At 39.7% G+C, this 12,337-nt stretch overlaps 1 protein-coding gene across 3 annotated transcripts in view; it reads left to right on the plus strand.

Moving 5' to 3' along the window:
• The window catches only part of GKAP1 (G kinase anchoring protein 1), a 59,494-nt gene extending 53,853 nt beyond the window's left edge, over window positions 1–5,641 (plus strand). For all 3 annotated transcript variants that reach the window (XM_079790321.1, XM_079790323.1, XM_079790322.1), the window contains 3 exons: window positions 2,184–2,254; window positions 3,063–3,140; window positions 5,320–5,641. In XM_079790321.1, the coding sequence (XP_079646447.1) occupies window positions 2,184–2,254; window positions 3,063–3,140; window positions 5,320–5,367 (197 nt within the window). In that variant the 3' untranslated portion in view covers window positions 5,368–5,641. The remainder of the gene's footprint in view (window positions 1–2,183; window positions 2,255–3,062; window positions 3,141–5,319) is intronic.
• The last annotated feature ends 6,696 nt before the right edge of the window (window positions 5,642–12,337 follow it).

Below are 12,337 nucleotides of genomic sequence, written 5' to 3' on the forward strand. Positions count from 1 at the left end.
ACTGACCCCCTCTGTGGGCCTGGTTGCCCCTCACTGCCCTCCCCCCCGCCAGCCTGGTAACCCCCAACTGCCCCCCCCCTTGCTGGCCTGGTCACCGCCAACTGTCCCTTCTGCCGGCCTGGTTGCCCCTCACTGCGCCCCCTGCTGGCCTGGTTGCCGCCAATTGTCCCCCTGCCGGCCTGGTCACCCCTCACTGCCCCCTTCTGCCGCCTTGGTTGCCCCTCACTGTTCCCCCTGCCGGTCTGGTCACCCCACGCATCCTGCTGTTTGGTCATTTGGTCACCCCTCACTAACCCCCCTGCCAGCCTGGTCTCCCCACGCAGCCTGCTTATTCAGTCATTTGGTCGTCCCTCACTAACCCCCTTGCTGGCCTGGTTGCCCCACACAGCCTGCTGTTCGGTTGTTACTGTGAGGGCGTCCTGACCAATTTGCATATTGCCCTTTTATTAGTATAGATGTAAATACCGTCAATTCTGTTATAATGCAACACGTGTTCCTTAAATTCATCAATATTTGCAAAATCACACATTTAAAACCATAAGGTCTATGGGGGAGATGGGGTTAGAAGCATACAACACTCAAAAACTTCATCAGTGATACATTAAAAAAAGATGGGCATCTGCCGAGTCAGTGTGGCTCAGTGGTTGTGCATTGACCTATGAACCAGGAGGTCATGGTTTGATTCTGGTCAGGGCATGTGCCCAGATTAGGGGCTCAATCCCCAGTGTGAGCTGTGCAGGAGGCAGCCTACCAGTGATTCTCTTTTATCATTGATGTTTCTACCTATCTCTCTCCCTCTCCCTCTCCCTTCCTCTCTGAAATAAAAATATATATATATTTTAAAACATTTAAAACAAGATGGGAATCTAATAAAAACAGTATAACAGTTTTATACATGTTAAAAATGGTTAAACACAACTTTGTTTGTAGAAGTAGGCTTCAGAGGGTTATAACTTGTGTGTTACTGTTAAGTTATGGAAGACTTGAAAATCGGTGAACTGAACTGAGATAGGTGGTAGATATTTTGATTGTGGGCATGGATGGAGTTTTCTGTGTTCACATAATTGAGCTTAAGCAAATGCAAAATTCCCGTTGTGTTCAAATTGTTCCTAATATATCAGTGTCATTGAAACAAGCATTATAGGAGAAGAGACTGTAATTAAAGTATTACATAATTATTAAAAAGTCACTAGTTCTTAGTGTGTGTGTGTTTAATTATGAAGATGGAGGAGTAGAAAGTGTAATTCATAAAAGTTCCCAAGTTGATTCTTGAAAGACTGATTTGTTTCTAGATACATGTTATACCTTATTGCATATCATATTAAACTATGAAAAATAAATTTGATTTACAGTATTATATTGGTAGAGTTGTAGTCATATCAGTACTCAAAAATACTTAAACATTTCTTCTCTTACAAATTTTATTATAGTTTTACCTCTTCAATCTCTCTTGTTTTTCTTTTCCTTAGCTTGTTTTTAAAGTTGAGGAGTTAGCTTTTCATTCAGTAGCCATTATACCATGGGATTTATTGGCCATGTGGAGATTTTTAATGCTTTGGAAACTAAGGAGATAAAATATAGATCTCTTGCTTCCCCAAAGAGGGAAAAAAAGCCTCTAGACAAATGAATAGTTCTGAGAGACCACAGATGTTATATGATCAGATATGATCATATGAGCTATGTTTATTTGACAGTGCTTTATTGGTATGAAACATCAGATATAAATAATTTCTGTGGGCCTATGTGGTCACCCTGACAATTTAAGAAAACAAAGGAAATAGAAATGTTCTATATTTTTTTAATCTTAAAGATTAGTCAAAAAAAGAAGATTAAAAAAAGATCAGTCAAGGTATTCAAAGTTTTCTCTCTGTGTGAAATTTTTTGTTTTCTTGTGTATTTGACCTTTTTACTGTAAATGGAAAAACTCTTTCATCAGATCTTTACAATTAATTTTTCAGCGCTACAGAAAATTTAAAATTTCCAAGAATAGGATAATATATAATCAGAATTTCCCAATGAAAAATAAGAGCTATATAGGATCAAAGAATATATTCATTAAGAAGGAGGACAATTAATCTTTGCCTGACTGCATTGCTATTTTGGGTCACTAAAGTATTGTAAAAGTATTGGAGTGATTGACAAAATTATTTATACTACTATTTTCCTCGCCCTTTTTTTGTCAGTGAAAGATAAAGCAGAAATACTTCTGCAAGTTGATGAATCACAAAGTATCAAGAATGAACTGACTATACAGGTAAGGAAAACTGTATACAAGACTGATATTCTTAGGCTGTTCTTTAGTCTTGAATTGTGAAACTTGACTAAACAAAAATATAGCCCATCAACACTGCAAGAAAGTGATATAAATTGGTGAACACATAATACAGTATACAGGTAATGTGTTATAGAATTGTACACCTGAAGCCTATATAATTTTATTTAAAGTGTCATCCCAATAAATTCAATAAAAAAGAGAAGTGATATAAGTTATTACTATGTATTAGCAAATGAATGAAGATTCTATTTACTGTTTAAGGGTGGTAGCTATGTCCTGAAGAATAGGGGAAGATAAGGTTGTATTTTAGTTGATGTGGACTATGAATATAGAGATAGAAAGGGCAGATAGAATTTATCCTACCCTTGGGCTTAATTATCTGCCCTGCCCTGCCCATTCTTAATCTATGGTCTTAGAACAGTGAGCTTGTCCTATGTATCTCTAACATATAGCTAAGTAAAGTGCCTAATTGAAATTGAGGTGGTGAGGAAGGGTTCTCCTCTGATGCTCATTTATCCAGTAGTCAGAAATCATCATTGTGAATAAGTGTTAAGAATTAAGGTTATTATATGTCTGATGCCAGGTGGCAGGTACTGGAAATACTGAGGGAAACACTTTGTAAAGTATATGATTGTCTAACCACTATGCTTTACACACCTGAAATGAATACAAAATTATTTTGAATGTAAAAAAAATACACACACACACAGCTAAAAATTAAAGTGAATTAAGAGTATTTGCCTAAAAACACAAAAGTCTTTTTTAAAAATTGAATATTTGATTATAGGTGACTTCACTTCATGCTGCGTTAGAACAAGAAAGATCTAAAGTGAAAGTATTACAAGCAGAATTAGCCAAATATCAGGTATGCTTTTATAATTCTGAAAGTGTTTTCATCACAAATAATACATTTGAAATAGATATTGTTTGAGAATAAGTGGACTATTTTTTTCTTAGGCCAAAATGTATTCACCAGAAATATTAACAATTTTATAAATTATACATTTTAGAAAATGTTAAGGTTTTTCTAGATATTGATAAATGCAGCAATAACTAAAGTATTTCAGAAAAAATTCTTGGTACTACATAAATGTTGCAGCATACGTGCCATTGACTTATATCGAGGGAAGGCACATAATGACATTTGCCCCATTATATAAGAAGTTTAATCATTTGGGTACAGCAGTATCTTTTAGATGTGTTTACTATAAAGGTATATTTATAAATTAATAAATGATATGTGGAGTGATATTTTGCGATTGTGTGACGAGATCCTTTTCTTTTTACCCAATGGTTTAGCATCCATTGATATTTGTAGCAGTTATTTTTGGTGGTTGCAAAATAGTGATTTTTCTAATTCTGTAATTTCTTCTGCACTCACAAACTGGCATTCAGCATTTTATTTAGGGTGAAGCAGTAAAAAATGTCAATGCTTTGTATCAGTATATGTGTATCTGTATGTAGATATAAACACACACATATATTTATTTATATGTATGTATATGTGCCTAAGTCATGATATAAAAAATTAATGTGAGGTCATAGTAAAAAAAAAAAAATGGAAAGCCATTGATGGCCTAGAGAACATAAAAGTTATTTAGCTCCAGCTTTGACGTCTTATCAGTCTGGGAATGAGAATTTGCCTGGGAGGCTTTGAAAATGATTTTCAAATATTTTGTGTGTTTAAAAAGAAATCTTGTTGAGAAGCAAGGTAAGAGTTTTAAGCTGTATAACATACTATGTGTAGTTGGGATCTACTTTATAGAAAAATTTTTGAAAAATTTATTTTTACTTTTCTGCTATCAAGAAATAAATTTTGTTTTTAAGATGTGATTATATATCTCAGGTCCCAGATAACCTCTTTATACTTATTTCTCTGAATAAATCCTTGAAAAACTTTTATTTGGTCAGGAATGAATAACAGCATTTTTAGACTTGATTTTTAAAAAAAATATGAAGGTTGATATAGAAATGTTTTTGATCACCAAGAGAAAAGTTATAGGCGGTGAAAAGATGAGAAAAAGACAAAGAGAAGCTGCCACCATTATTAAATGGGCCTGGATTTCATGTACCCCTTACATAACCACCATTTTAAGAAATGCACTTTTCACAGACAAGTAGTACCCAGACTTGGTTGATCATCAGAATCACTTGAGAGCTTTTTTGAATTACAGATAGTTTGGCCCACTCCTGGTAATAGTGAATAAATAGGTCTGGGACAAAGTTTAGACATCAGAATTTGAAAAATATTACTACTCACATGATTCTAATCAATTAACTTGGATACATTGCCATAGTTTATAAAAGATGGAGAGAAAAAAAACTATAAAATTGTTATAAGGCAAATACATCAAATCATTATTTATGGTTAAAAAGAAGAGGGATAGGTAGAGTAGTTATGGATGATTTTCATTTTCTTCTTTGTATCTTTGTACTTTCCATATTTCTATAATTAGTATTTACTTTTAATGCAGAAAATGTTATGTTAATTCGTGTAAAATACTTCTTGTCTTTTAAGCTGCCTTTCTCTTTTCTTGGCCCGATAGTCAAATTGTAGCAGATTAAATACAGATGTATATATGTCACTGAGCAATATGAAAAGTATAATCTACTTTTCAAAACAGTGATGAACAAAATCAGACTTCTAATGCTTTTGTCTGGTAAGAAGACTAGACAAAACTTGCATTAGAAATTGAATTACCCAAAAGGGATCATATGGAATAAATTGTGTTAGTATTGATTAAAATTTTTATTTTAAAAACAAACTGGGACAGTCTAAAAGAGCTCTAAAAAAGGTAACATAATTGGTGATCTTACTAAATCTAGACTAGTTCAAAGAGGGGTAACTGTTTTCTACAACTACTTTAATCATTTGTAAAAATAACCCCATAAAATAATTTAGTAGTATGCATATTCAAATATGCAACAAACTCAAAAAATCCTTCCTTCTCATATTCAAAATGCTTTTGGTTTCATATATTCTTAAAATGAAAATGCCCTCAAAGTGGTATTTCCTAAATAATTTGCCCCATTTTTCTTTACAGGGTGGCAGAAAAGGGAAAAGAAACTCTGAATTCGACCAGTGTAGGTGATTCCATTAGCCTTTGAGGTCAACATAAAAATTAAAACTTTCAGGGTTTTGCAAAAATGTATATATTTAATGCTGTGCAACTGCTAAGCTATGCAGTTTTTGTTGAAATATGTAAAACAATTAGCTTACTAACAGTCTATAATTTTTTGTCCTTTTGGCTTAAAGTGAAAAGAAGAAAAACAGAATTCCAGCAGAACACAATGATTATTGTTTACTATCCATACTTCTTATCACTTTAGTTTTTCATCAGTCAATAAAATTAATTTACTCTTCCATTAATACGTTTGATGTTTTAAGTTTCAGAAACAATGTGAACATATTCTTTTTCCTTATAGCACAACCAATTAATTGGGTTGTTAAGTTCAGTGACTATATTACTCAGCACTTGCTGTATGCTAAACCTATGGGACATACCAGATGAGTGAAAAATGGTTGATATAATAGGTTTATTGCCTACTATAAAAGATTGGAAAAAAAAAAAAAAGATTGGGGTTCCCTAAGCTCAGAACGACTCTCTTATAACAGAGCTCACTACATGTACAGATGACACTGGTCCTCTTTGCATTGCTTTTTGGGAACTGGGCCTTGGGGAAATGGTGCATGACAATGCTGACACTCTTCTGTTGATGTAACAGTCCTTTGTCCTTGACCTAGGAGACCTGTGTCTTCTCTGTCCACATCCACAAAATGTGTCCAAGTTAACTTAGCTTGCAATTAGGGCAAGTAGAGGCTGATACTAGATCAGCTTCAGGTTCATGCCATGTAACAATTAATACTAAGTTTTGCCCTATGTCAGACAATAGTGACAGAAACATGCATTACATTAAACATGAAAGGGAAATTCCCAACTGCTATGGGCAGAAACCAGGCAGATTTTTAGAACCTTCCCTGGAAGGCTTGGGAGATGAGGGAATGAGCATATAAGCATTGTTAAGAATGGCAACAACAACAACAACAAAGAATGGCAACAGCTAGGCTGCCCTTTAGCTCAACTCTTCCCTCAGTCTATCATGCTAATCTTAGATCCATCCAGAGATAACCATAAAAGGTCTCAAGAGTTTTTCTTTGTTTGTTTTTACAGTGCAAACTGGTGTAAGGATCTTTGGTCCTCTTAGAGGGATTTTTCTGAGGCAGACTAATTCCTGCAGAAACCATAAATGAGGTAGATTGGTATTAAGGCTCTTATTGCCCCAGGTTGGGTTTAACAATGCTAATGAGGTAACCCACTGAAGATTGAAAAACAGACCCAAAGAAATCTAAATAACTTCTTGCAATGAGCCCTGCCTTCATGGAAAACTCCCCCTACCACTTATGTTGAATTTAAGGTGTTGTTTTGATAAGGGGGCAGCAAATGCCCAGATGAAGGTGATCTCCTCAAAGAAGGTCATCAACCAAAGGACAAACTCCAGCCACAGCTGGAAAATGTGGCTGTGGCTGCCACAGTTACATGGGCACTACACTCTGGGCAGAATTAGAACTTTGCTGCCTAATACAGCGCTTTGGGTGGACTGGGAACATTGGAAGTTTGTTTGATGAAGCTGCAGTCAGCCACTGCAGTGCTTAAAACAAAGTCATTGCACTTTGCTGCTGGCACACCTTCTCCTTCCTGGTTCTTGATCCCTCCCTCCTCCTCTACTCCAACTTCAGCTACTTTAAGGGAAAGATGATTAGGAGAGGGGCCAAGTTTTCCCTGTCACCAAGGGGGACCAAAGGTCTGTTTGTTTGGCAAGTATTTGGGGGAACTTTGGGGTGGAGATATGGCTCTGCTGGATACAGAAGCCCATCACCATTCTCTCAGCCCCATGGGGGAGCTGGCATCTAGAGAATGCAGCCAATAGGGCTTAGGCAGGATTCACCTGGAGAAGGAATGCTAAAGTGACCTTCTGGGTGCGGTCCTCCAGGCTAATGCAATCATTGTTTTAGGTCTGAATGTATAGTAGGAATTGATGTGTACCTCTGTTTCCTCATTCCTTAAGTGCCAGAGGACATTCTCCTGATTGAGAAGAGTTGCAAGCAGAGAAGTGCTAGTGACTTTGAGGCTCCACAGTTTGAGCTACAAGTCTTCAGGAATGATAATTTTGCCAATTGGAGTCTCTGTTAAGAGGAGGCAGCCTCCATCCTGAGGTGCCCCTTGGGGTTTTTAACTCAAAGCCTCCCTAACACAGCTACACATACACCCCATTTGAAAAGCAGCTATTAGTTGCCATGGCCAGGTAGCTCAGTTGGTAAGAGCAGTGGTCGGCAAACCGCGGCTCGCGAGCCACATGCGGCTGTTTGGCCCCTTGAGTGTTCTAATGCCACTTCTTCAAAATAGACTCGCCCAGGCCAAAAACCGACTTCTGCGCATGGGCCACGAAGTTTCAATCACACTACATGCGCGCCCGCACGTGGTATTTTGTGGAAGAGCCACACTAAAGGGACCAAAGAGCCGCATGTGGCTCGCGAGCCTCGGTTTGCCGACCACTGGGTTAGAGCATTGTCCTGATATGCCAAGAATGAGGGTTCGATCTCCAGTCAGGGCACATAAAAGAATCAACCAATGAATGCATAAATAAGTGGGACAGCAAATGGATGTTTCTTTTATCAATAAAATAAAAAGTGGGGAAAAAAGAAAGTAAGCCTATTTCCCAAATATTTCGTTTCTTTAAAAAAAATAAAAAAAGGCTGCTATTTATTAGCTTTGCAATTGAGCTCTTGTTGAAACTGAATGCCTGACTGATAAAGGCTGTGTGACTCCGCCTAATAATGCCATTTGGGGATAAGTCAATTTTGACTGAATGACTACCAAGGTGGGAAGGGCTAAATAAGCCTTGTTGAGCAAATGGAAATGATATATTCAAGAATGCTGCTGTTCTGGCCCACGGTATCTTGGCTTTATATGAAAAGTGGCAGCTATCCCCTGGAGAAACTACCACTTGCCTTCTTTTCCCTCTGACTTTATGTGTGAAGCAAAGCTGTTGACTCAATGGGGCTCTCAACTCAGGATTTCCCCTAAATGCCTGGGCCTGATTCACTGATGGTTTAGCTACACTGAAACCTATCAGATCTGCTGTGGCTGTTCAACTTTGGTGTTAACATGTAGAACAACAGTGAACATGGTCACTAAACTTTGGGCAGAATATAAGGCCATTCTCTTATTTCTGGCCAGTAGTCCTCTTGATGAACTTTGTTATATTTGTACTAACTCTTGGGCTGTTGCCAATGGCCTAGCTCTTCATTCTGCACTTGGGAAACTACAGACTGGCAGATTGAAACACATCCTCTTTGGGGACATGAAGTGTATAAACAAATCACAATTGCTGACCCAAACACTTGGGTCTCTCATGTAGATGTCCATAGTAGGGGCTATACCGTTGAGAATGACTGGAGTCAAATTGCTGACAGAGCTCTGTGCTGCCCTGATTGCCACCATTGCTGCTTCTGTCCATCATTGTTCTGGGCATGGTCCACACTGTGTGTCATCATCATAGAGTGGGCAGAGTAAGGAATCTATGTTTCTGATGCAAAGGTTACCACTGATTGCAACTTGGACTCCTGACAAAAGATGACACATTTGTCTCACAGGGAATGAGGCCACACTGCACAAGTGTGGCTCCTGCCCACTGCTGGCATATTGATTACATTGGACTCTTGCTCCTCTCAGGGGTATTGGTGGTACCTCACCATTGTTGACACTTTGTCACCTTTGGTGTTATTGGTCTAGTCCAATCAACTGACTCTAGACATACTCTTGTGTCTTAAAACTAATCTGTCATGTTTTTGGCATTCTGGAACATTTGCAGTCTGACAAATGTACTTTTTATTGCAAAAGTCACTTAACAATGGGCTAATGGCCAAGGTACTCAGGACTTCTTGTGCTACCATCTACAGTCCTCTCAAAAGACTCTCTTACTTTATATCCCTCACTTGCTCCTAGTTCATACTAGGTATTTTGGTCATTGAATGTGGCTGTCTCTAGAAAGAGATCATCTCCTCCTGGCCACTTCCTAGGTAATGATAAAAAAGGGGGTGGCAGGTGGGGGTGTACCTATAAAATGATAGTGAAAATCCAGAATGCTACCCTGGGCATGATGCTTCTTTCTTTCCTCTAATGACAATCACAGGTTGGCCTGGTTGGTACATTATTTAAGCTTGCCCTAGCCAGTTTGGCTCAGTGGATAGAGTGTCGACTGTGGACTGAAGGGTCCCAGGTTCGATTCCAGTCAACAGCACATGCCTGGGTTGCAGGCTTGATCCCCAGTAGGGGGCATGTAGGAGGCAGCCTGCGAATGCCCCACGTTGGGCTGCCAGTTGCGAGTGTTACCCCCCCCCCCCCCCACGTCCCGCGTGGTTCAGGGTTCAGGGTTCAGGTTCTGGAGGAGGCCGCACACAAATGAAAGAGACTGGACAAGAAGATACTAATTTGGGAATTGGGGGGCAGGCGGAAGCCTAAGAGAGGACTACGCTTTGCTCTGGCCTTGCGATCCCTTTTATTCAGGTCTGGGGTACACTCATAGCCCTTAGGCAGGCAATTTCAGTAATAGCTCGATGACAGCTCATCAGCAAGGATTTACATAGGACTAAAAGGTGAAAGTTGCTTCAGCTCCCTTTGTCTCAACTAGACAGTGTGTGCCTGGCTCTGACCCTTGCCAGAACCTCACGGTTGACCAGCCTTCCGGACTCCTTGTCCACCCCTTTCTGCTAGTGAAGGCAATGGGCAGCTTCCAACAGCAGCCCATCAATGATTGTCTCTAATCATTGATGTTTCTATCTATCCCTCTTCCTTTCTCTCTAAAAAAAAAATTATTTTTAAAAAAGATTTAAGCTTAATTCTGGCTTAGCTGCTTGGATTCTCCTGTTGGACTGACATGGTCCTAGTGGGTAAGGATAATGATTGAGTACATGGTTGAATACATTGCTCCCTTAGTCCCCTATAATTGCCTGTGGTGGTCCAAATGGGGGACATAATAGCTCTCAATAAGTTTTAGAAAAATGTCCTTATTGCTTTTGTGTCTCATCCTTATGGACAAAAGGTCTGGGTGAAGGTGAAGTTATAGCTACTGGAATGGGACATACTGGTTTTTTGGTGGTAGAGGTAAGCTGTCTGGCACTAGGGGAACATCTTGGACCTCAGGAGGCCTGGGAGAGGGTGAGACATCATGGTATTCCATCTTTCAGAGCTATCCCCAGACCTTTCCTCATGAAGGAAGACACTCAGGTAAGATTCTCCTGAACTAGCAAACACTACATTTAACTGGCTCTGCCGTCCACCACATAGCTCTCTGATCACAGTTGATTGCCATTCTTGTTTAATAAGAAGCCAGTTCAAAATGGCAGGGAACCCTGGTAGGGTAGCTTAGTTGGTTAGAGCATCATCCCGATATGTCAAAGTTGTGGGTTCGATCCTTATTCAGGGCACATGCAAAAGTCAACCAATGAATGCATAAATAAGTGGAACAACAACTCGGTGTTTCTCTTTTTCCCTCTCTAAAATAAAAAAAAAAAATTTAAAGTTAAAAAAATAGGGAATGTCCCATCTCTTGTACCTCCCATGCAAAACATCTGTCAGCACCTCCAGATATCCTTCCCACTCCTACTCCTGTAGTCTTCACTAGTCATTCTGTGGAGTGGATAAATGCCATTCAGCTGGTGGCATGGACAAGCAGGACAATTTGGACTGCCTGCCTGTAGGCAGTCCTTCCATAAACAAAGACTAGACTTAATTATTCAAATGAACTAGGGAACCTAAGGCTTACCAACCAGCTAGCAGGCCACAATAGAGGCACTGTCATCTTGTGCCCTGTAGGGAGCAGCTATAGGGTTAAGCCTTGGACTGACCTGTTGGCAAAACCACAAACAAGTCCCAGCTTAGAGAGCACAGCCCTCTTAGCATAATTAAGCTTGACCTCATGAAGCCCCCTAGATCCTATCTGGGTAGCTAATGGACTGTGGGAGGTGCTGCAAGTGCTACCAAAACAAGTGAAACAAGAACATTGTAACTATGGTGACCACTACCTTGTTTACCTCTGACTATAAAATAAAGACTCAGGCCCTAACCAGTTTGGCTCAGTGCACAGAGCATTGGCCTGCGGACTCAAAGGTCCCAGGTTCGATTCCGGTCAAGGACATGTACCTTGCTTTCGGGCACATCCCCAGTAGGGGGTGTGCAGGAGGCAGCTGATTGATGTGTCTCTCTCATCGATGTTTCTAACTCTCTGTCCCTCTCCCTTCCTCTCTGTAAAAAATCAATAAAAAATATATATATTTTTAAAAAGGCTCAGCTTGCCATCTGGATCTTTCTCTGTGGCCTTAGCCAGGCACAGGAGATTCACCTAGACCCAGCTTATTCTCTGTCGTTTCTTCAATCCTTCGCTGCCCCTGCCCGCCTCAGGCTCACTAAAGCCGACTGTGTTGGCCTGGCACATGTGGCGCCCCACTGATATAGGTCAGATTGGTTGTGGGGGCGGGGGAGCCTTCAATAATTAGAAACATTTTCCTTCCAGGTGCATCATGTGTGCCCCAGGACTGTACTTCTTAGGTGGATGTCACAAATAACCACAATTCTGCTCCTCTTGAAAAAACAGTGGCTTGCACCTTAGGGGTGGTGATAAGAAAACTTCAAGTGTTTGAGGAAACACCATCAATAGATCACAGAGCCATCAGACCACATGTAGAACTATCAAAAATGAGACTGCCCTTGATTACTTGGAGAAGTTTCTCAGAGGGATAATTTACTGGTTTGTATGTAACCTGGGAGGGGGAGTTAACGAGAACCATCCAATTAGAAGAGGTAGAACAAAATTTGTCCTCAATTTAGCTGAAGAGATCAATGACATCACATTGGCCCTGGAAGGCATTCAAGTCAGCCTCAACTCACTGTTCAGGGTTATTATGATTGATATAATTGCCCTAGATTTCCTCTGTGCAGGCCATGGCAAAGTATGTGCAATTGCTAATACATACTTCTGTGCCTAGATTAATGCCGTGGGCCA

The sequence above is a fragment of the Cnephaeus nilssonii genome (assembly GCF_951640355.1).
Source record: "Cnephaeus nilssonii genome assembly, chromosome: 14".
Taxonomy (NCBI): domain Eukaryota; kingdom Metazoa; phylum Chordata; class Mammalia; order Chiroptera; family Vespertilionidae; genus Cnephaeus; species Cnephaeus nilssonii.